The sequence below is a fragment of the Stegostoma tigrinum genome, chromosome 26 (genome assembly GCF_030684315.1).
Source record: "Stegostoma tigrinum isolate sSteTig4 chromosome 26, sSteTig4.hap1, whole genome shotgun sequence".
Classification (NCBI taxonomy): domain Eukaryota; kingdom Metazoa; phylum Chordata; class Chondrichthyes; order Orectolobiformes; family Stegostomatidae; genus Stegostoma; species Stegostoma tigrinum.
The window spans coordinates 46,813,426-46,837,802 of NC_081379.1; the positions used below are offsets into that span (position 1 = coordinate 46,813,426).

General features: G+C 42.1%; 1 protein-coding gene across 2 annotated transcripts in view; it reads left to right on the plus strand.

Moving 5' to 3' along the window:
* The first annotated feature begins 1,794 nt into the window (after positions 1-1,794).
* The window catches only part of patz1 (POZ/BTB and AT hook containing zinc finger 1), a 58,116-nt gene continuing 35,533 nt past the window's right edge, over positions 1,795-24,377 (plus strand). For both annotated transcript variants that reach the window (XM_048556663.2, XM_048556664.2), the window contains exon 1: positions 1,795-3,310. In XM_048556663.2, coding sequence (XP_048412620.1) covers positions 2,100-3,310 — 1,211 coding nt within the window. In that variant the 5' untranslated portion in view covers positions 1,795-2,099. The remainder of the gene's footprint in view (positions 3,311-24,377) is intronic.

The window sequence follows — 24,377 nt, forward strand, 5'->3', positions numbered from 1 at the left end:
GGAAGATAGAGGAAGGAGGGGTTATGTGGAGGGGATATGGGGAGAGGAGGAAGATATTGAGGGAAGAAGATGGTGAGGGGAGGGGAAGGGGTGGAATCGGGGAGGAGGGTAAAGGTATAGTGTAGTTATGGGACTGTCTGGTGAAGTTGTGTTGTGTTGAAGAAGTAGAATGATCTGGGTGGGGAGATCATAAAAGGTTGTAATAAATGTTCTAGCTAAATGATGTGGGAGGGTTTGGGTAATGGAGATGTTCTGCTGAGGGTGTTTGGGGGAGGAAAGTGGGCTGTCTGGGTAAGGGATGGAATGGCAGACTGGAGACTGGAAAAACACAATAAGCCAGGAAGCATCTGAAGGAAAGGAGCAGTTCAATGTTTTCGTTATTACACTTCTTCAAGAATTCATCCCTCCCATGGATCAACCAGGTGGTACCTACTACCAGTGTCCACCTATCACCACCATTCCACCTTTATCCTTCCTCCCTCTCTTTGCAGCTTCTTCCTACCCACACATCCATCCAGACTGCTCACTTCCTCCAGATGCTGCCTGGCTTGCTGTGTTCTTCCAGCCTCCTGGTTTTCTACCTTGGATTCCAGCATCTGCAGTTTTTTTGTCTCTAAGGAAGGGGATGCTATGGTTAGCGTTGGGAGAGCAGGGTGTGGGAAGGTAGGTCATGGTGAAGTCTGTGTGGCTGAAAGGATTTGTGATGTGATCTGGTGGTGGGATGTGGGGGTTCTGGACACCAGGGAAATGGGGTATGTAGTTTGTTCTGGGGACTCCAGCCACATTGGAGGTGTTTGTTCAGGGTGGGGTGATCTGAATTGGAAGCAGATGGGTCCTGGCCAGGGTCAGGGAGAAGTCTGAGAGCCTAGATCCTTCATCAGGATCCTGATGTGAAGGGCCTAGGCCTGAAATGTCGACTCTCCTAGCTCTTTTGATGCTGCTTAACCTGCTATGTTCCTCTGGCTCCACACTGTATTGACTGGAATCCAGCATCTGCAATTCTTGCTATCTCAGAGATCTGATGGAATGGAAATTGGGGTGGTTACAGAAGGGATTTGGTGTGGCCTGGGAGAGGTTTGGCTGTTGAGCCAGGGTGGGGATAGTTGGGGATAATGGGCATCTGCTGGCAGGGAGGGTGGAGGTTTGCCTGGGAAGTGAAGGGGTGGTTGGAGAATGGGGTCCAGGGCCAGAGGGTCTCTGGAAGCAGAGGGATTGGTCAGGGAATGGATTGATGTCTGGCAAAATGGTCGTGGGGGTGTTGGTCTGGGGTCAGGTAGAAAGGAGTTTAGGTGAGGATAACAAAGTGTGGAGCTGGATGAACACAGCAGGCCAAGCAGCATCTTAGGGGCACAAAAGCTGACGTTTCGGGCCTAGACCCTTCAGAAAAGGTGAGGGTGATTGGTATGGGGGAATGGACATCGAGTCTGGCCCGAGGCGTTAACTGAGCGAGCTGGGAGATTTAGCTGGGTTGGATTAGTTTGTGTGAAATGGGAGTGCAGCCCAGGATGGGGTGTTCTGTGGACAGATGGGGGCCTAGGCGTAGACAGTATGGGGGTGATGTGGGCCAGACGGGGATGGGGTGCAGAGTAAGATATTTGGCTAGGGTGAGGGGTTCAGGAGCAGTACAACGTGAGGTGGTGGGTTCTGACTCTGAGTGTGATCTGTAGAGGGGAATGGCGGTGCCGTGTTTGTGTCTGCGTCTGTGTCCGGCGGGGGGGGTCCTGCCGACTGGGAGGGGGGGGAGGGGTCGCCGCCAGCGGAAGCGCCCGCGCTGCCATGTTGTTTGGAGGCGGCTCCGGATGGTGGGGGCCCGGGCTCGGAGGTGAAACAAAAGCAGCGGAAGGATCTCCCCCATCCCCCCGCGGCCCAGGCTCAGGCCCTGGCCTAAAGCCACCCCTCAAGCCCGGCTGTCCGTGTGGCCTCAGCATCGGGCTGCCAGAATCAAGCGAGGTGGAGAGTGCGCTGCTTATTAAAAAAACTCGAGTGCCTTTCCCTTCATTATTTATTTCTGTGGGGAGGGGGGTGTGGAGATTTTTATAATCCCGTTGTTGTTCCCTGTTTGTCGCTGAGTGAGTGACCGAGCAGGCGGTCGGGCTGCCATGGAAAGAGCTGCCGAGCAGGCCTGGAACAGCTACACCTACCAGGTGAGCCAGCACAGTGCCGACATGTTGAAGAAACTCAACGGCCAGAGGAAGAACGGCGGCCGCTTCTGCGATGTGGTGCTGCGGGTAGGCGACGAGAGCTTCCCGGCTCACAAGGCCGTGCTGGCCGCCTGCAGCGACTACTTTGAGTCAGTGTTCGGGTCGGCGGCGGCGGACGAGGCGGCGGGCCGCGAGCTGGAGATGCACACTATCAGCGCCAAGGTCTTCAGGGACATCCTGGACTTCGCCTACACCTCCCGCATCGTGGTCAGGTTGGAGAGCTTCCCCGAGCTTATGACAGCTGCCAAGTTCTTGCTGATGAGGTCCATCATCGAGATCTGCCAGGAGGTCATCAAACAGTCCAATGTGCAGATCATGGTGCCCCCAGCCCGAGGGGACATGATGCTCTTTCGCCCCGCTGCCAATGTGGACTTCGGCTTTACCCTGGATCTTGCCGCTGCTGCTTGTGCCAATGGCAACTTTGTGGGTGAGAATGGGCACCTGCTGGGGGCTGGTGAGGTCAAGGTGGGCAGCCCCGGTGCCCCTGCAGCTAGTCTGCCCTCCCTGCCTGGCTCATTGCCTGCTGTGGATGGTTTGGTGAGCTCTCCTGCTGCGCCCACCCTTGTGGCTGGTCAGTTCCAGGCCCCAGTGAACTCAGTGAACACCGATCATGCCAAGGCTGTAAAGAGGGGACGTGGGCGGCCTCGGAAATCCTCTTTGCTGGACCTGCCACTGCTGACAGCCCCTTTGGCCATGAGGGATGAGGGGTTTTATCCCTGCAGCTTCTGTGGGAAAGTATTCAAGAATGCTAATCGCCTTTTGCTCCACGAGGCTCAACATACTGGGCTGAGTGTGGAGCTGGGGTCAGGGGAAAATCAACTTCCAGGACTCAGTGACAGTCTCCTGGCATCTTCAAGTGGCCTCGATCTTCCCCGTAAAAGAGGGAGAATGCGGAAGAATGTGGCCTGTGAACTCTGTGGCAAAGCTTTCAGGGACGTTTACCACTTGAATCGACACAAACTGTCGCATTCAGGGGAAAAGCCATTTGAGTGTCCGATCTGCCACCAACGATTCAAGCGAAAGGACCGGATGACTTACCATATTCGGTCTCATGATGGAGCGGTGGGCAAACCCTACATTTGCATCAGCTGTGGAAAGGGTTTTTCCAGGTGAGTGGAAAGAGTTAATTTCCCCTTAACACTTTAAAGTGCTGAATAAGGGGAATCTGTCTGGTTAGCGCAGCAAGCCCTATGCAAGTGATGAGAAAAAACAACTCTGAAAAATAGAAGATAATAAAATGTGAGGCTGGATGAACACAGCAGGCCCAGCAGCATCCCAGTTTGATGAAATTGAAATTCTAAGAGTGTAAGTCCACTTGCAACATTGGAAGTGCATTGTAAAGATCTTAAGTGCATTTCTTCTTTCACCTTGCTTTATCATTTAAAGTTCTCATTAAATAAAACAAAAATGAAATCTCAACCTGGAATCAAAAATGATAGAAAAAAAGGGGACTGCTGGAATTTACAAAGAGAAAGTTATCTAACTCTAGAATTTAAAGTCTAGTTAAGTCAAGTTTGAAGATGCATTCAGAAGAGCATTGTCACCCTGTATTAAAGCGTTATGCATTCCTGAGCAGAATTGTTCCTGTTAGGATGTCACGTTATGTTGTATTGCCTACCATTAAAAATAACAGGTGTATTGTTTCAAGTCAAACTTAGTGCTTCAAGTACAAAATTCTTTTTCAGTTCGTGATACAGTTTGGGATAAAAAGAGAGAAATATTAAATATGTTTCATTAAATTGCAATATTTATGGTGAAGGATTATGGCCAAACAGAGGTAACACAGGGTCTGTTAGACAAAGAGCAGCATGGAGTTAAAGCTGTTGTCTTTCAGTGACAAAGTTTGAATCTCTGAACTTGCATTGGAGCCTGTAGTAAAAAAAAAGTAGCTTTTTATTCCGAAAATTTGTTTTCTGTTTTTATTTTAGGTCGCTTCTTAACAAAAAGAGCCCTATTTTCCAAATCTCTCTCCACCATTTTGTAAGCCCTTTGCTAGTATTAACAACAACTAACCCCCCCCCCCGCCCCCTCCCTGCTGCCATCCAGCCCGCCCCCAAGTGTTATCCGCACAGCATTACTAGGCACGCTGCTTACAGGCTGTGTGATTGTCAATGAAATGCCAACAACCAGAAGGCATGTGTAAACAATACTGTTTAACTCCACTTTTGAGGTTTGTCTCTCATTCTTTACCTTCCAAGATTGCCCAGCTGAGATTTTGGAAACATTTTTTTAATTCACTTCCCAGAATGAGGGCATCTCTGGCTGAGCCAGCATTTATTGACCATCCCTAATTGCCTGGAGAGCAGTTAAGAGTCAAACATATTTCTTTTGGCCTGGAATCACATATAGGTTGACAGTTTCCTTCCCCAAAGGACATTAGTTTCCCAGCTTACATGCTAATACATCTTATTACATTGATGCTGGCTGCTGTTTTTCTTGCTTCTGAATTTTTATCATTGTTGTTTCCTTTGTCCTGAAGGTCTTGTGGTGTGCAGGAGGGCCAGATGAGCAGTAAGCTTAAGGTCCAACTCGTAGCACTATAAGACTGGAGCATGGGCCAATACTTGGGCCAGGAAAGAAAATGGGATGAGGTCACAATCCAATCAGACATGCTCTTATTGGATTCTAGGCACATGTACCGCTTCACGATATTCACTTTATGTTTGTTATTTCGTTTCTACCCATGCTTCAGATTGCACCGGTGTTATTGCTGGGATTCCATCTCTGTGGAAAAATATCATTGGAGAAGTATGGATTTAGATTTAGAATTACAAATGATGGGTGGATAATTAAGTTCTCTAGTCTCATTGGGGTTTCAATTGTCACAACACTTAGTGTGTTTTATTGTGGTTGCATGTTTGTATCTGGTTCAAACATTTGCAGTATGAATTAAAAGCACCACTCCAGAAATGTTTCTCTTGATCCCTATTTGGACTATGAGCACTGTTAGCAAACATGGTATTTATTGCCCATCTCTAATTCCCTTGAGAAGATGGTAGTGAACCACTTTCTCGAATCGTGATATAGATGCTTTCACAGCTCTACTAGAGAGGAGTGTTCGAAGATTTTTTCCCAATGAAAGTTGAGGAACAGGGGTATAGTTTCTAAGTCAGGATAGTGTGTGGCATGGAAGGGAATGTGTGAATGAGTGTGTTCTGATGCCTTTATCCTTCTAGTTGGTCGAGGTCATAGGTTTAGAAGATGCTGTTGAAGAAGCCTTGGTGAGTTCTTGCTGTATATGTTATACATGTGTACAGTGCTACCACTGAGAGTCAGTGATAGAGGCATTGAATATTGATCGGCTGCCAATGGTGTGGGCTATTCATTGGATTGTTTCAAACTTCTGGACTGTTATTTAACCTGCAATTGTTCTGGCAGGTGGAGAGTGTTCTATCACAATTCTGACCAGTACGTTATAGATAGTGGGTAGATTTTGTGTCAGTACTTGAGTTACTCATTCAGTATTCCCAGTCTCTGCCCTGCTCTTATAAGCGCAGTGCTTATGGTCTGGTTCAGTTTAGTTTCTGTTAAATGGTAAATCCCCACCATGTTGTTAGTGGGGGATTCAGTGACGACCATGCCATTGAATGTCAAGGGGCTATGGCTAGATTCTATGCAGTGTGCCTTAATGACTGCAGCCCAACAGCTCCGACTTCAGTAACCATGAAGTGCTTAGAGAGGCTGGTCATGGCCCATATCAACTCCAGCCTCTGAATCTGCCTCGATCCCCTACAGTTTACCTTCTGACGTAACAGGTCCACAGAAGATGCAATATCTCTCGCCCTGCTCTCATCCGTGGAGCATCTGGACAACAAAGATGCCTGCGTTGGACTCCTGCTTGTTGACTACAGTTCTGCCTTCGACACCATTATCCCCTCCAGACTGATCTCAAAATGGTGTGACCTTGGTCTTGGCTCCAACCTCTGCAACTGGATCCTCGGCTTTCTGACGCGTTGGCTGCAAACAATGAGGATAGGTAACTGCACCTCATCTACAATAACACTCAACACTGCAGCTCCTCCCCCCCTGCCCCAAGGATGCATCCTGAGCCCCCTATTCGTACCCCCTGTACACCTATGCCAATGTTGTCAAATTCCAAATGAACGCCATCTACAAGTTCATAGGAATGAATATCTAACAACAATGAGTCAAAATACAAAAGGGAGATAGAGGGCTTGGTGGCATGGTACAATTAAAATAACCCCTGTCTCTTAATGTCAGCAAAACTAAAGAACTGATCATCAACTTCATAAAGGAAGGAGGAGAACATGCCCCCATCTACATCAACGGAACTGACGTTGAGAGAGTGAAGAGCATCAAGTTCCTCAGTGATGATAACTGATGACCTGTCCTGGGCTCCCTACGTAAATGCAACAGTCAAGAAGACACAACAACGTCACTTCTTTCATGGGCGGCTCAGGAAATTTGGCATGCCCATAAGGTCCCTCCTGAATTTCTACAGATGCACCATTGGCAGCATACTATCCAGATGCATAATAGCCTGGTATGGCACCTGCTCTGCCCAGGACTCTAAGAAACTACAGAAAACGATGTGCACATCTCAGAACATCACAGAAGACAACCTGCCATCCATGGACCCTATTTACACAGCTTGCTGCTGCTGAAATGCAACCAACGTCATCAAAGACCCACTGCTCATCTTTCAGGCAGATGATTACAGAAGTCTGAACGTATGCACGAGCAGGTTCAGGAACGGCTTCTTTCCAGCCATTATCAGACTGTTGAACGGACTCAAGCCTCAAATAACATAACCTGTATGCCTCAAAGTCTTTTTGATCTGTACACCCTTTTTGCTTGTTGTGACCTGCCTGTAGTCTTGGTAAACAAAGCTTTTCACTGTATTTTGGTACATGTGACAATAAATCAATCAGTCAGTCTGTTGGAGATGGTTATGTAGTGTGCATATTACTTGTCACAAAGAAAGTTAATTCTGAATGTTGGTTAGTTCTTTGCTCTATGTGGACATGACTGTTTCAGTACCTGAGGAGTTATGAATGGAATTAAACTTTGTGCAATCATCAACGAACGTGCACACCTCTGATCTTGTGGTGATAGGAAGGCCATTGATAAAGCCACCTTAGGTGGTTTAGTATGGGACTGTATCCTGAGAAACTACTACAGAGATACCCAACAAGTGCGGTAGTTGGCCTTGTAACCACATCTACATTTATGTTGGGCCTATTGCCATCCAGCAAAGTGCTCTCTCTCGTGTGTCTGCTCGCTCTCATTCACTCTCGTGCTTCCTTGGCCTCTGTCTCGTGGCTACTCTCACTGTTTCACTCTTGTTCTTCCATGCTCACTCTCGTACTCCATCCGTCTCGCTCACTGTCTTGTGTGCTCACTCTTTGTTGCCTTCTTGCTCTCGCTCTCACACTTGTCCTCGTTCCTGCACATGTTCTTTCCGAATATGCACTCAGGCTCTCATTTGAACCAAGCCTGCAATGTCTGAAGCTAAGAATCCCTTAATGAACCAACTGTGCATTGGTAGCATGTTATTACTGTATAACTGGCATTTGATAGCACTGCCCATCTCCTTCTTTCATTTTAATGGTTATGTGGATTGGTGGGAAGGTCATTGGCCAAATTGGATTTGGTCCTGTTTTGTTGCAGCCAGCACATACTTTGGCAGCAATGTGCCTGGAAATGTTTCTTTAGCGCTTTCTGTCTCCCCATCTAAGATGAATTCCTGAACGTGGCCATTTGATCTTGGATGGATAAAGGTGGGGAGTGGAATGAAATTGAGCAGATCTGAGGCATTAATGTTTTTCCTCCCCATGTAATGACAAATCACCATTGGCACATGGCTGCTTCCCAGTGATTGACTGAAGAGGAGTAGCACAAGCTGGTTGTTCCTTTTCCCTGTGGCTTGGGTGAAAAACAATTGGAGATTGTTGGGTTTCAAACAGAAACTTTTTTCTTCTCTCTCGCAATAAAGTAATGAAGGCATAACATCTATTTCGAAATAGATGGCGAGGCCAGACAACTCAGCAAATATTGTAAAGACAATTAGAATTGTATATTTTGGGCTGCGAGGTTAACTTTGAGTTATAGAAATAGTTGTACTTGAGGAAAATAAAAGTTAAACTTTAGAAGTATTAATTAATTATAATGCTCTTTCCTTATCCTCAGGAAATCTGAATATACAGGATAAATCCAAGTTTGTTCTTGCACCACCACTGAACCTTTCCACTTTAATTCCACTAGGCTGTTAGTGACAAGGGTTTACCAGTTTGTTTTGAGTGTGAATTTTATTTTTCCCCAGCAATATTATAACGAATCCCCAGTCACTGGCTTGGATCCTTGTAACTCACTGATGCAGTCTATGATTTGCCCACATTGAACTCGTGATTTCCGTTATGTTGCCTTGGGCTTTGCTCCAAAAGAGACTAAATACGTATTCCCATCACATTAGGAAAATGGGAGGGATTGGCAATAATTGTAGTAACACAGTTACTTAACGAGTTTCTTTCAGTTGCTACAGGTTGAAAGTAGAGCAGCTACAGTGCTGAAAACCAGCTAAATTTCTTGCAGGCTTTAGCAGGCCTTGAAAGGAGGCACACAGAACAACAGATTGTAAGAGTTCTCATTGTGGTGAGGATGGTGGCCTGCAGATAGGCCCAGTCAGGTAATAGGACTACTGTTGCTTCAGAGAATGTTAAAATCTAATCGGCTGTGTGCACCTTCCAAACTAGCTGCGAATGTCTCGACACGTACAGCGCACCCTGCCTTCAGTTCGTAATGAATTATCCAGTGCTGAAACCCAATACAGATGGAAAGGAAACATTTGGCTGCAAAGTTTTTGGTTAATGAAATTTTTTTTTCATTTAAGAAACGACCCAAATACACTAACACATATTTCAATGACAGTCATTTTCTTCCAATTTTAACACTAAAGTTTTCTTGCAAACAACACTAATCACCTGTTAGGAGGTTCATTCCAAAGTCATGCTTTGGTTTGATTTGGTCAAACATAGTGATTTTTAAGAACTGTCCTAGGCTAAAACAAAAAATGCATGTATAGCTTGCCTAGTCTTGAGGCTGAATGATTGATTAATTTGTGCACTGACTGGGGGTTGGAATCTCAGTATGATAGCAACTGGTTTGTTTGACTCTTATTAATATCTTTTGATGGCTGTTGTATCACTGAGAGTAAGTCAGTCTAACAATATGCTAAAGCCAATAACCTTTCTTTGTTTATTTCATGGAATTTACTATTACTGAAATCAGTTTCAGTGAATTAAAAGCCAGTATAGAATGATTGGACAGAATAACTTGTTTCTGCTGTGTATCCTATCCAAAATAGATTTGAATGGAACTATGCCTTAACTTTTATGGCTGGATTATGTAAATTTCTGCTTGACTGACCATCTTGAAACTGTTTTACAGAATAAGGAAGACTGGTAATTATGATTGCTGTGGCAGATGGAGTTTAATTTAGATAAATGTAAGGTGTTGCATTTTGGTAAGGCAAACCAGGGCAGGACGTATACAATTAATTTAGGGCCCTGGGGAGGGTTCCTGAACAAAGAGGCCTAGGGGTGTAGGTGCATAGTTGCTTAAAAGTGGAGTCACAGGTAGACAGCAATGAAGAAAGCACTTGGCACACTTGCCTTCATTGGTCAGAACTTTGAATGTAGGAGTTGTGACCCGATGTTGAGGCTGTACAGAACGCTGGCGAGGTCACTTTTAGAATGCTGCATTCAATTCTGGTCACCTTCTGTCGGAAAGATGTTGTTAAACTTGAAAGAGTTCAGATACAAGTTTACAAGGATATTGATGGGACTGGAGAATTTGAACTATAGGGAGAGGCTGAATAGGCTGAGGCCTTTTTCCCTGGAGCAGCAGAGCTGAGGGGTGACCTTATAGAGGTTTGTAACATCATGAGGGGTATGGATCAGGTAAATACCCAAGATCCTTTCCCTAGGGTGGGGAACTCCAAAACTAGAGGGCATAGGTTTAAGGTGAGAGGCAAAAGATTTAAAAGGGATCTGAAAGATAACATTTGTACACAGAGGGTGCTGTGTGTCTGGAATGAGATGCCAGAGGTGGAGGCAGGAACATTTACAACATTTAAAAGGCGTCTGGTTAGGTTAATGAATAGGAAGGGCTTCGAGGGATATGGGCCAAATGCTTGCAGATAGAACTAGGTCTGGTTGGCAGGGATGAGTTGGACCAAAGGATCCGTTTCCATGCTGTATCACTCAAAGGGAGACAACCCTTAAAATCTGTGCTTGGGCATTTAGGATGTGTGGAATTTAACTTGAATCCTAATTGGAAAAAGAAGCTGCTTCTTGAATAGTTTAACATAGAGGATCTCACTGTGTAATCCTTTTTAATTATTGATCTTCCGTTCTTTTCTTCCCTGATATGGTTGAGATGACTTTGATGCCATGAACTAAGTCTGAAATTAGTTCCCTTGGAGTCCATGTTCAAAAGAAAATAGGAATTTGAAGGTCATGTTGAATCATCATTTTGTTATATAGCGGGTGATGATGGGTTAGCTATATCATTGGTGAATCCTTAATATAACAACATGTGAAATCTAGAAATTCACAAAAAGCATCAAAAAAACTTTAATCTGATTATCGTGATGATCCTAATTTAAATTTTGGAGAGTAGGGATTGCTCACTTTCTTACTATCTAATCATTCTTCGAGTTCTTTATACATGTCTGTATCCGAGCTGATGTAAGTCTATCCAAGGTAAGAAGGCATGGAGTTGCAGCTGGCACATGTCAACAAACTGTGCGCGGTGATCTTCTGTAATTTCTGATATAAGTACATCCCACTAATGGAAATTCAAAAGGTAGTCTCCCTTTTCAACTTTTATCACTTGGAATCAATCATGATTTTAATGAGAAAGAGAAGTCTCACTTTTGGTGAAGTATTAATATCTATAGCTGAAATTAATTCCCCTAAATAAAAGTTGATTGTAATACAAAAAGGCTACTGACTTTTTAACTAAAATAAAACATACTGTGGAGGAAAAATGTCATTAAAACATTTTGAAAGACGTTTGAATTCTAAAATTTTACGCAATCAGTGTTTTAGGAGTGGCTCAAAGTTGTAAAAAGCCAACTCTTCAAACTGAAGCACACTAAAATTTAAAATACATCTTGAAAGTAATAGCCAAAATAAAATTTAATGTTGAATGCCAGATAAAACTTTGATCTTCACCAAGTGATGTCTCTTGTTGTTGCATGGCAGTCCAGAATGGCAGATGAAGTAAATAACATCTGATAATAAATTGAAAAAGGATACTGCATTCTGGTACAATGAATAAGGGGACAATATGGTACCTGTAAAACAAGAGTGCAAATGAAATAGAGCAGCAAAGCAGAGAGGTAATACTAAGCTATTTTTTTGGTTACAGTTCTCTTGCAACAATAATAAAGATATAGCTAAGGAAGAGGTACAGGAATAGTTCTACAGATAATTTCAACTGAGGTGATGTATTTATCAAAAAAGGTGGTGTAGACTAGAGATCACTCTCATGGAAACAAAAAGGCTGAGCGTTGACCAACGAAAGGTCTTTATGATTTTAAAGAGTTTGCTAGGGTTGCCTTGGAGATGGTATCACTATTTGTAGGGGAGGCCATAGATAAAGAAAATAATCAGCAATAAATCCGTGGGGGAATTTGGGGAAAACTTCTTTATCTCGGGTTAAATGTGGAAAATGTTATGATAAAGAAAATAATCAGCAATAAATCTGTGGGGGAATTTGGGGAAAACTTCTTTATCTCGGGTTAAATGTGGAAAATGTTATGATAAAGTGTTGAGAAAAATAATATGTATGCATTTATGAGGAAGCTAAACACGAAGTACAAATGAATACAAGGATGTGCTGATCAGGTGGAATAAAAGTAGGAGGTGGTTTATGTGAAGTATAAACACAGGCATAAACCATTTGGTAATAAAATGTGAGGCTGGATGAACACAGCAGGCCTAGCAGCATCTCAGGAGCACAAAAGTTGACGTTTCGGGCCTAGACCCGAAACGTCAGCTTTTGTGCTCCTGAGATGCTGCTGGGCCTGCTGTGTTCATCCAACCTCACATTTTATTATCTTGGATTCTCCAGCATCTGCAGTTCCCATTATCACATAAACCATCTGAGCCAGATTTACCTGGTTAGTTGTTATAGACTGAACGTTAATTCACTGTAATGCTATTTGTATTCAGACATTTGACTTGTTTCATACCTTGTTTAACTTCAGTGAAATTTACAATTCAAAAACTTTTTTTCCTGCTATATACATTTTTGAGAGGCTTCAGAGGAGAATCATTTGCTGAGTTCTTATTTAAAAGTGGGGAATGAGGTGGACTCGAAAAATGTAAATCTCTTGTTCACTGCTGTTCGTCAGGGATGATACTGGATCATTATTTATACTTCAGATCACATCACTACCCAGTTACAAAAATTGGAGCCCTTATCAGTTGAGGCATCGCCACCTCCCAATACTCCCAGTTCTCGGTACAGAACTGGATCGTGTCTTTAAATTGAATATCAAATTATTTGAGTGGACTGAATGGGAGTCATTTTTGGGGCCATGAGCATTCATGTGTTGAGAGAAGAGAATTGCGACTTTGAACACGACATGCCTATGAGAAGTATTGAGTTCTGTTGCCATGATTTGTTGAGAAGATAAAATCTTACAGGAGACCGTTTAGCCCATTTGTCTGTACCTGCTTATTCCTAAAACCAAACTTAATGCAGTTGAATTGTTATCTGCTTAGATATCGACCAGTACTTAAGATTATTGGCTTTTATGAAGCTCCTGAAGCTGTCTTTTAGTTTATTCATTCACGGGAGCTAAGCATCGCTAGTTAGGCAGACGTTTATTGCCCACTCCTTCCTGTTCCAAATAAGACCTGTGTGTGCAATTTTCCATTTGTATAAGATGGTGCTCGTGCATTGAATTGTGTAAGTTTTCCACGAAGATACTTGCTACCAAATGAACAATGTAATTACTTCTTATTATGAGGTTTAAATTGTAAAGTGCACAATGTAAAAAAAACTCTCAATGCGTAAAATAATACATTGAATATTGTGCTTACGTTTGTATGAAATTTACAGGGCAGCATCCATGCACTTAGGCTGTTTCTCTCCAAATTCAGTTCACTTAGTGACATTCCCTACCTTTTCCCTGCAGCCCTACTCATTTCTTTGTTTTCAGATGATGATCCTTGTTTTTTTAAAACACCATATTCAGGCAGCCTCTACCACAGTCTCAGACAGTGCATCCCACTTAGAATCTAGAGTCTCTACAGTGTAGAAAGAGGCCTTTCAGCCTATCATGGTGGCACTGACCTCCCTGAAGAGCATCCCACCTTATCTTTGTAGCCTGCATTTTTACCACGGCTAACCTACCCATTGTTGGGTTATGGGAGAAAATCCAAGCACACAGAAGAAACCCACACGGACATGGGGAGAATGTGCAAACTCCACATAAATAGTGACTCAAGGTTGGAATTGAACCCAGTCCCTGGCATTGTAATGGAACCAACGAGGGGGCAAGCTTTCCTAGATCTAGTCCTGTGTAATGAGACAGGAATAATTAATGATCTCACAGTTGGGGATCCTCTCAAAAGGAGTGATCACAGTATGGTCGAATTTAAGATACAGATGGAGCGTGTGAAGGTTAAAATCCGGTATCTATGTCATGTGCTTAAACAAAGGAGACTATGAAGGAATGAGGAAGGAGTTAGCTAATGTTGAATGGGAGCAAAAACTTTATGGTGGGTCAGTTGAGGAACAGTGGAGGACTTTCAAAACGATTTTTCACAATGCTCAGCAGAAGTATATTCCAGTGATAAGGAAGAACTATAGGAAAAGAGGGCGCCAACTATGGATGTCTAAGGAAATAGAGTAACATATCAGATTGGAAAAAAAACACATACAAAAAAGCAAAGAGTAGTGGGAAACTAGTAGACTGGGAAATCTTTAAAGGCCAACAGAAGGCCACAAAGAATGTTATAAAGAAAAGTAGGATAGATTAGGAGAGTAAACTAGCTCAGAATATAAAAACAGGCAGCAAAAGATTCTATAAATTTGTAAATCGTAACAAAGTGGTGAAGGCAAATATTGGTCCTTTAAAGGATGAGAAGGCCAATTTAATAACCGGGAATGAGGAAATAGCCGAGACATTAAACGGTCATTTTGTGTTGGTCTTCACAGTGGAGGACACAAATAACATGCTGAAAACTAATAGTAAGAAGGTTATAGCGGGTGAGGACCAAGAAACTATCATTATCACTAAGGAGGCCATGCTGGGCAATCTAATGGGGCTAAAGGTAGACAAGTCTCCTGGCCCTGATGCAATGCATCCCAGGGTACTAAAATAGGAGTTGGGGGAAATAGCAAAATGCACTAGTAATTATTTACCAAAATTCACTGGACTCTGGGCTGGTTCCCGCAGATTGGAAATGCCAATGTGATGCCACTGTTTAAAAAAAGTAGACAAAAAGCAGGTAACTATGGGCCAGTCAGCTTAACTTTGGTAGTGGAGAAAATGGTTGAATCTATCATTAAGGAAGAAGTTGCATGACATCTGGATGTAAATTGTCCCATTGGGAACACCCAGCATGGGTTCATGAAGAGTAGGTCATGTATAACTAATTTGGTGGAATTCCTTGAGGACATTACTGGCACGGTGGACAATGGAAGCTGTGGATGTGGTGTATCTGGATTTCCAGAAGGCATTTGACAAGGTGCCACACCAAAGGCTGCTACATAAGATAAAGTTGCACGGTATTACAGGTAATGTATTGGCATGGATGAGGATTGGTTGACCAGTAGAAAGCAAAGAGTAGGGGTTAATGGCTATTTTTCTGGTTGGTGGTCAGTGGCTAGTAGTGTGCCTCAGGGATCAGTGTTGGGACCTCAATTGTTTACAATTTACATAGATGATTTGGAGTTGGGGACTAAGTGTGGTGTGTCAAAATTTGCAGATGACACTAAGGTGAGTGGTAGAGCAAAGTGTGCAGAAGACACTGAAAGTCTAAGTGAGTGTGCAAGTGTCTGGCAGATGGAGTACAATGTTGATAAGTGTGAGGTCACCCATTTTAGTCAGAATAACAGCAAAGTGGACTATGTTTTAAATGGTAAAAAATTGCAGCACACTGCTGTGCAAAGGGACTTGGGTGTCCTTGTACATGAATCGCTGAAGGTGGGATTGCAAGTGCAGCAGGTAATCAAAAAGGCAAATGGAATTTTGTCTGCCATTGCTAGAGGGATGGAGTTTAAAAACAGGGAGGCTATTCTGCAGCTGTATAGGGTCCTGGTGAGGCCACACCTAGGGTGCGATGTGCAGTTTTGGCCTCCTTGCTTGAGAAGAGATATACTAGCACTGGAGGGGGTGCAGAGAAGATTCACTTGATTCATTCCAGAGTTGAGCGGGTTGGATTATGAAGAGAGACTGAGTGGACTGGGCTTATACTCATTGGAATTCAGAAGAATGAGGGGAGATCTTATAAAAACATGTAAGATTATGAAGGGAATAGATAAGGTGCAGGCAGGGAGGTTGTTTCCACTAGCAGGTGAAACTAAGACTAAAGGACATCGCCTCAAAATGAAGGGAATCAGATGTAGTACTGAGGTCAGGAGGAACTTCTTGACCCAAAGGGTTGTGAATCTGTGTAATTCCCAGCCCAGTGAAGTGGTTTTTAAGGCAAGGCTAGACAAATTTTTGACGAATAAAGAAATTATGGGTTGTGGTGAGTGGGCGGGTAAGTGGAGCTGAGTCTCAAAGATCAACCATGACCTTATTAAATGGCGGGGCAGGCTCAAGGGGCCAGATGGCCTACACCTCTTCCTAGTTCTTATGTTCTTATTGTGAGGCTCCAGTACAAACCACTTAGCCACTATGCTGCCCTTAGATAAATAACCTTTTTTCCCCCACACAGGAATTTTACTTCCTGTTGCTATTGTTTTTTTTGTCAATTGATTTCAACTTGTGAACGCTGGTTCCCAATTCTTCCTCCAAAGGGTGCATTCTGTCATTGGGTTCTGTCCAGCTCCCCTCGTGATTTTGAGTATTTCTATCAAAGCTCCTCTCAGCCTTCCTTCTCTAAGGAGAACAATTCCTCCAGTCAGTCTAAGTAACTGAAGATTCCTTATCCCTATATATAGGATTGTAAATCTTTTCTGCATCCTCACAAGGACCTTACACGTTCCTCAAGTGTGGTGTGCAGAACTGGACATGATACTGCAGTCGAGGCCAAACCAGTGCTTTCTACTGAAAAATCCCAAGTACTTTGTTTTTCTACTGTCTGTCCATGAACCAATTTACTTTATTAACTGTTCCCTCAACCAGTCCAGATACCTTCAATGATTTGTGTACATCTGCATCTAGGACCCTATGCCCCACACTCTGCTTTAGAATTGTATCTGTTTTTATTGTGGATCCATGTTCTTTCAATCAAAATGAAACCCTTCTCACTTAATATTAATTTCAGTTGTCACTTGTTCACCCATTTCACCAACCTCTCTGTCCTTTCAAAGTTAACGTTATCCTCCTCATAATTCACAGTAATTCAAAGTTTTGTGTTGCATGCTGTCACAGAATTGTTGCTGCACAGAAAAAAATCATTTGATTCATTATATCTTTGCTGACTCACTGAAGGTGCAGCTCAGCAATTGCCGTTCCCTATTTGGGCAAATTATTTTTCAGGTAGTAACCTAACTCCCATGTGAAAGCCTTGATTGATCTTGCCTCCAACATACTTTTCGCCAGTGCATTTCAGATCCTAACCTACCATTCACAATGTGAAAAAAACATTTATTCCTGGTGTCACCATTTGTTCTTTTGCCATAATTTATCATAAACCTATGTCCTCGATTTTCCTGCCAATGCGATCAGCTTTTCATGATTTTGAAGACCTTTATCAAATCTTCTCTCAATTTTCTCTTTTCAAATGCAATCAATCTCCAATGTCTCCAGTCTGTCTGTGATGTGGAGGTGCCGTTGTTGGACTCAGGTGGACAAAAACAGTGGTCATACAACAGGTTACAGCCCAACAGGTTTATTTGAAATCACAAGCTTTTGGAGCATAGCCCCATCATCAGCTGAACTTTTCCTGATGAAGGAGCTACGCTCCATAAACTTGTGATTTCAGATAAATCTGTTGGATTGTTACCTGGTGTCATGTGACTACTGACTTTGCCCAATCCATCTACACAACTGAAGTGTCTCGCCCCTGGAATTATTCTTATGTCTTGCAAAAGTTGAAATTATGTCCTATGCACCAAAGTCTAGGTCATTAATAAAAATCATGGAGAGAGTTCAATCTCTGAAACCTTCTTCCAGTCCAAAAAAAATTCAGTTACCACCACACACTGTTTCTTGTCATGATACCAATTTTATGTCCATGTTGATACTGTTTATTTTATATGAAATGAGTTATAAGTTATCTCACAACTCTGGCACTTCATCAAATGCTCAAATCACTGAGCAGTTTGTTTAAAAAGATCTAAAATGGCAACTAGTAATTTCTCAGAAAAATGCATTTATATCTGTGTTAAGAGTGTAATTTACAAACTTCGACTCTGAAGCTGTGCTCCTGGCCTCTTGTGAACTGTACTGTTTTAAAATTGAACAGTCCTCTGTTTTCTAAAAGTTCAATTGTCTCAAATGTAGCTATCAAGTTTGGTTTATTTTCTTTAAATTCTCAGTCACCAAATGGTTCTGCAATGTTACAGGCACTGGACTGTGCTAGTGGTCACATTCTGGAATGCTGAAGGTGATCTGAGCTGGAGTGAGTTCTTCAGTGTTGACAAGAGTATTTCACAGTAAGGTGGGAGGGGATTCTGGAATGTGACAAAGCTAAATCGTTCTTCCAACAGTGTAGCAGCAATCAAGCGTCTTCGATTTTCAAACAAGAATGACTTGGGTAGAATGTATATAGTTTTAATATATGAAAATATGAAGAATTTGCATTTATATTGCACTTCTCATGATGTTGGGAAATCCCAAAGTGCTTTTCAATTGGTGATTCAGTTAGATTGATTATTGTTTTCAAGCAATTAATTTGCACACTACAAGTAGCCATAAGTAGCAATTGGATAAATGACTTGATGAATCTGCTTTTTGGTTAGGCCACTGCAAGAACTCCCTGCTGCAAGAACTCCATGCACCTTTTGTAGGTAGAATAAGCCTTGGTTTAACGTCGGATTCAAAAGACAGTGCTTCTGGTAGTGAAGTTCTGTCAGAAAGTTTATATGTTCAAGCCCTGGAGTGAAACTTGCATTTGGAGCTTGGAGGCAGGTAGACGACTGGCTGAACCAAATACCGTCTTCCCTGCTTCTGTTAACCATGTCCATAGGTCAGGTGTTGTAAGGTGCAACGTTAAGCATGGGCCCATATGATGGATTCAGACTCACAGGTTCTTAGCCAGGCACACCCACTGTGCAGGAGTTGCTGAATAGCCATCGCAAAAAGTAGCTGTGGTTGATTTATTCTGCCCCACCATTCACTTACACTGGGGCATTTCCAAAGTTATATATTTATTTAAATGCTCAGTCACCAGGTGAAGTTGTACTATATTTGTTTGAACAGAATTTGTTTGACAGGTGTTTTTAAGCACCTCTGAACACATTTTGAATATTCAGATTTCTTGGTACATAAATCACAACACTTCTTTGAAACTCTTCTTGTACTTTATAACTCGCGGATTCTTGTGTGTGAGAAATAGAACTCAGCCAAAGCAACAATAACACCTAGGGTAGTACGAGAACTCTTGTATTATGATAACTGAGCTATACTTATATATGAAAGCAAGTTTTTATTACCTTTGTACACTTGTCAAAATGTTAGCAATAGAATCCATTGCTACATGCTGGACTGCAGTTGCATTGGAAACTGTGCAGTAACTCAAAGCAGTGACTCCTGGTTGGCCCTAAACTTGCAGACCTTATGTTGCTTAAACAACGATTTACCTGAGCAACTTAAATGGCACTAATTTTGTGTTCATAAACATGGGCATAAGTTTGTGGTGTTGTGGGACAATCACTTGCAAGATCACAAGACATGCTGAGTTGAGGAGGGCCATTCAGCTCATCAGAGCTCAATTGTTTAGAATGTATTGTTTATTCTCCTGACTGCAACATTCATCTGCCTCCTAAATGATGGGCAATCTGTTCTGTTCAGAGCTGTGTGATAGCAGTTCTCTTTTTTTTTCAAAATTAGTGTGCTCATTCCCACCCTCATCCACCTCTCTCAACTTGCCCTGACCTTCAGAATTATTGCCCATATCTGACCCTCATTTTCTTTGCAGAGTCCTTGAGTATATTATTTTGTCTCAAGCCTGATTGATCCTGAGTTTTATGCTTGAATCCTTTCAATAGAATTTCTACTTCTTTCAAAATACAGAAATGGTCCTCATCAAGGCACAAATGACAATGTGACTAACTGTTATAAACTATCTTTTCTTATCCTTCCGTACTATCCGCAGCCTTCAACACAGTTGTTTGACTGCACCATTCTCACCTAAGCAGCCTCCAACAAACAGCGGCATTTTTTAATTCATTCATGGGACGTGGGCATCACTGGCTATATGAGCATTTGTTGGCCATGCTTGATTGCCTTTGAGAAAGTAGTGATATTTCCTTTTTGAACTGCTGAGCTCCATGGTGGTAGGTGCACCCACAATGCTATAAGGTAGGAGGTTCCATGAATTTTCACCATTTGACAGCGAAGGAATGGTAGTTATGGTTCTAAGTCTCAATGGTGTGTGGTTTGGAGGGCAACATTCGAGCGTTGGTGTTCTTGTGCACCTGCTGCTCTTGTCCAGTCTAGTAGGATTCCTAAACACTGACCTGCCCTTGAAACTACAGTATTCGTATGACTATTCCATTTATGTTTAATGGTAATGTTGTTAGTGGTAGTTTCATTGACAGTTAATACCATTAAAATTCAAGGGTGATAGTCCTCTCTCATTGGAGAGGTCATTGTTCAGCACTTACATGGCACAAATGTTACTTGCCAGTTGTCAATCCAAGCTGGTTATTGTTCCGGCCTTGCTGCATTTGGACGTGGACTGCTTCAGTTTCTGAAGAGTTGTGAATGGTGCTGAACATTTTGTAATCGTCAACAAGCATCTCTCTTCTCAAGATGGAAGGAAAATCATTGCCACCAAGGATGTATAACATCCTTAAAGGTTGCTTAGAAAATATCCACCCTAAGCAACTCCTGCAGGGATGTCCTGGAGCTGATATGACTGACCTTCAGTTATCACAGACATCTTTCTTTATGCTGGGTAGGACTCAACCAGTGGAGAGTATTTAAGGATTGTAAGTCTGTAGTGCTATTGTAGAAATATTATCAGGGACAGCGATCTTTGTAATTTCTAGTACCTTCAGCTTTTCTTAATGTTGTTAATAAATCAAATTGGCTGAAGACTAATGATATTGATGATGCTGGGAACCTCAAGAGAAGACTGAGATGGATCATTCATTCAGCATTTCTAGCTGAAGAAATGGCAGATGCTTCAGTTTGTTTTTTGCACTGATGCGTTGGACTCTGCCAATGTTGAGATGGAGTTATATGTGGAGTGTCCTCCTTTAGTATTTTTTTTATCTGGAGGTTGATTCGAAACCATTTCAGGCTGTCATGGTGCAACAGTAATGTCCTTTCATCTCGGCCAAAAGGTTTGGGTTTAGGTCTCACGTCCCAAAGATGCTTCGTAACATGTCCAAACAGATTGATTAAAAACATATATAGTGTGTGGTGAATACAGATGGATCCAAATGTTACTGCTTTAGGATATCATGCATGCGTAAACTGCTGGCAGTACTTTTTTTTTAATTCACTCATGCGATGTGTGTGTTGCTGGCTGGCCAGCATTTAATGTCTGTCCTTAGTTGACCTTGAGAAGGTGCTGATGAGCTGCCACTTTGAGCTGCAGCCAGTAAGGAGGGAATTCCAAGATCTTGACCCAGCAAAGTGAAGGAAAGGAATTACACTTCTAAGTCAGGATGAGTGGCTTGGATGAGAATTTGCAGGTGGTTTTATTCTTCAGAATTCTTTATGTTTAGGAGGAAATTTTAGATCCGCTGAACTAGCCAAGAATTTTTTTTCTGAGAAAATACAGAGACAATGTTGATATGCCTATCTGTAATCTACATATAACATGGCAATCCTCACTGGCTTGAGAATGCTACATATTAAAAGCTCAGTGAATTGTGTGCATGTAGCCATTAATATGGGAGTGCACTAACAGAGAGATTCAGCAACACAGAAACGGGTCACTTGGCACAGCTGGTCTGTATTAGTATAAATGCTGCACACAAATCTACCACCTGACTTGGTCCAATCCTGACCAATGTCTGGATACTTACTGGTATTTGTATAATTTGAACTGATTTTTCTTTGTTTAAAACTGGTGCAGAACTCTGCTACTTCCTCTCTCCCTACTTATTTCAGAACCCCCTTCCCCTTCCCCATTTCTGAAGAAGGGTCTATGCCCGAAACATCAGCTTTCCTGCTCCTATGATGCTGCTTGGCCTGCTGTGTTCATCCAAGTCCACACCTTGCATTCTCTGCTCCTTATTTGCCTGTTTTATTTTTAATTTAACAGTTACTTTTCACTTTTGAGTGAGCTAATTGTTTTATGTTCACCTGCATAGACATTCACCAAGCCAAGAATCGTTTCACATTCTGCTGAAGCAGATTTTCACCAAAAGTTAGCTCATAAAGTTATGTATAGAACCAAGTAAACCACCGATATATCATTCATGTTCACACTTTCTCAGCTCAGAAAGATCTCAGTTTCGAGATCTCAGCAAAGTTGTATCACTGGACATTGTTGAGAGACCTTTTGTTATTTTAGTTCTTATCATTTTTGGTTTGGAGCTGTGAGCTGAGATCTGAAGGTGACCTTGGATTGTGAGCCGCAGCTTGTTTTTTTAAATTAAAAAAAAGACAAACAAATTGATATTTGTTGATTATCCCAGGCTTGAAAGATAATTGTAGATTGGTTCTTATTAAATGTACCATGTGGATGCTTTGACTCCAGAGAAGTGTTATGCAGATGGCAGATTTTTGATTGGTAACGGTGGCCTTGTAGGAAGACAGCCAGTCCAGCAAAGAGAAACCAGAGTGCTTGAACTGTGCTTAGGTCAGAAGGATTTTGGCCACCACAACTTCAGGATGGAGATTTGATTGCTCCCTGGTTGTCCTCTTGTTATCAACTCATTGAAAGTTCATAGAATGGAATGCCTATGATAAAAATTAAATGAGTTTCTCTCAGAGCCTACTAGAATCTGTTTGCATGCATCCTTGTAACATTGTACAATCCTATGTGCCTGTGATGTTACAGATTGTGAAGTCTCCTTAAGTGAGCTGGCCAAGTACATCACTTCGTTTTCCTTTTTTGATTTATCCAGCAACTGTATCTGTGTAGTTGAATGATTGCATGGTAATTCCTACGCTACCAGAATGATTAACAGCTAGGTCTGTACAAGCATAATGGGAATAAGTGACCAACTTTGTAAGAATAATGCCAGCTGTGCAAGGCAGAACCAGGCATTGCTCGTTAAGCAGAAACGTGGCAATAAGAGTTGCTAAAAGCACCTTGATCTTTGCTGTATCAAGACCACTGAATTAAACACAGAAGGGAAGACAATGAAACAGATCTATCTTGTCTATACGGTTTTTGGGTGGATGATCTTTAGAGTCAAAAGGGGCCTGGCTGAGAGTCTAATTTTCTGGAGCTTTTGAGTGAAAACATATCATTAGTGTTTTGAAGACATCAGCTTAACCTGAGGAAAACCATTGCAGAAGCAGTACCTTGAGCTCTGAGTTCAGAGAAGGACAATAGACCCAACTGAGTGACTGTAGCCTGTTCAGCTATATCTCATCATTGCAGGGATAATATTTAAGTGTCATTGGTGAGTCTGAGGCAGCTTTGTTTGTAACCTGATGATTTTTTTTGCTGTAGTATTAAATGAACTGAGGGATAAATAAAGAAGTAGATTGCAGTAACAGTACAGGCTGTAATATTGTGTTTATTGATGTTGCTCCAGGGAGGGCAATGGACAACACCTGTTTGCCTATCTATCTTGGTGGAGTGGGGCTTTAAAATCAAAGAAGGTTAGTTTTAAATAGACTGAAACATTACATTTTAACCTAGCTCTGCTGAAGTTAGTGTTTTAATGAATTGTTAAATCTTTCATTTAAGCTGTAAACTTGATGTCTGCTATTGATTATTCATAGTCTGGTACTGGTTATTCACAAGTCTGATTAGGAACTATTGGGGTAAATTTTGAGCATCGTTGAGTATTATAATTTTGCTGTGTTGTGAATACAGAGATAGAGAGGCTGATTTTGATATGGCTATCGTCTTTGTGTCAGAATGACATAGACCTAGCTCCTTAAGTCTTTATTAAGCAATGCTAATGTTTCCAGGATACCCTATTCCTTAATGGGAACAGGCAGTGATGGGTTGCGATTAGCAGCTATTCTAATTCAAAATATTTAGGGTATAAACTTGACAGAGGGCGACAGAAAATGGCAGGCAGGAACTGAGAGGGTGAACTGTGAGGATTCACTGAGTTGAATAGCTCCTGGAACAATGACACAGTATCCAGATTCTATTACAGTGTAATTGTAAACAGTTTTCCAGGTTGTTAAGTAAGCTGCTTACATTCAGTCTAAGGATGAAAGTGTTCCACAGAATTCTTGATGTTGTCTCAGTGAAACAACCACAGGAAGACATTCCTTTACAACGTTTGAAATATATCACAACACCTTCGCTATCTCTATCTCTAAGTTATAATCCTGAAATACTTCAATAGCAACATGGATATACCTGTATCTTTTTTAGCAGATCAAGAACAGCCACCATTTCTCAAGCATACTTGAGGATAAGCAACAAATACTGGCTTTGTGCTTTTTTTGCACCTAAGATCGGACATTTAAAAAAAAATCAAGCAAAGAGAAACATGAACCAAACACCTTAACAAGCCAGAAGTTGCAAGAAGTCATTTGGCCAATTACTGCAAAGCACAAAATTAAAGTAAAATTGACATTAAAGAGAATGAGAAAACTTTGTATTTGTTTTTCTGTGTTTTCCATTGTATTGATGGTCCTGGAGTTGATTCCTTTGTAATTTGTCAACATATAATTTACCTTGCTTGTCAACATTTGACAAATGAATTTAT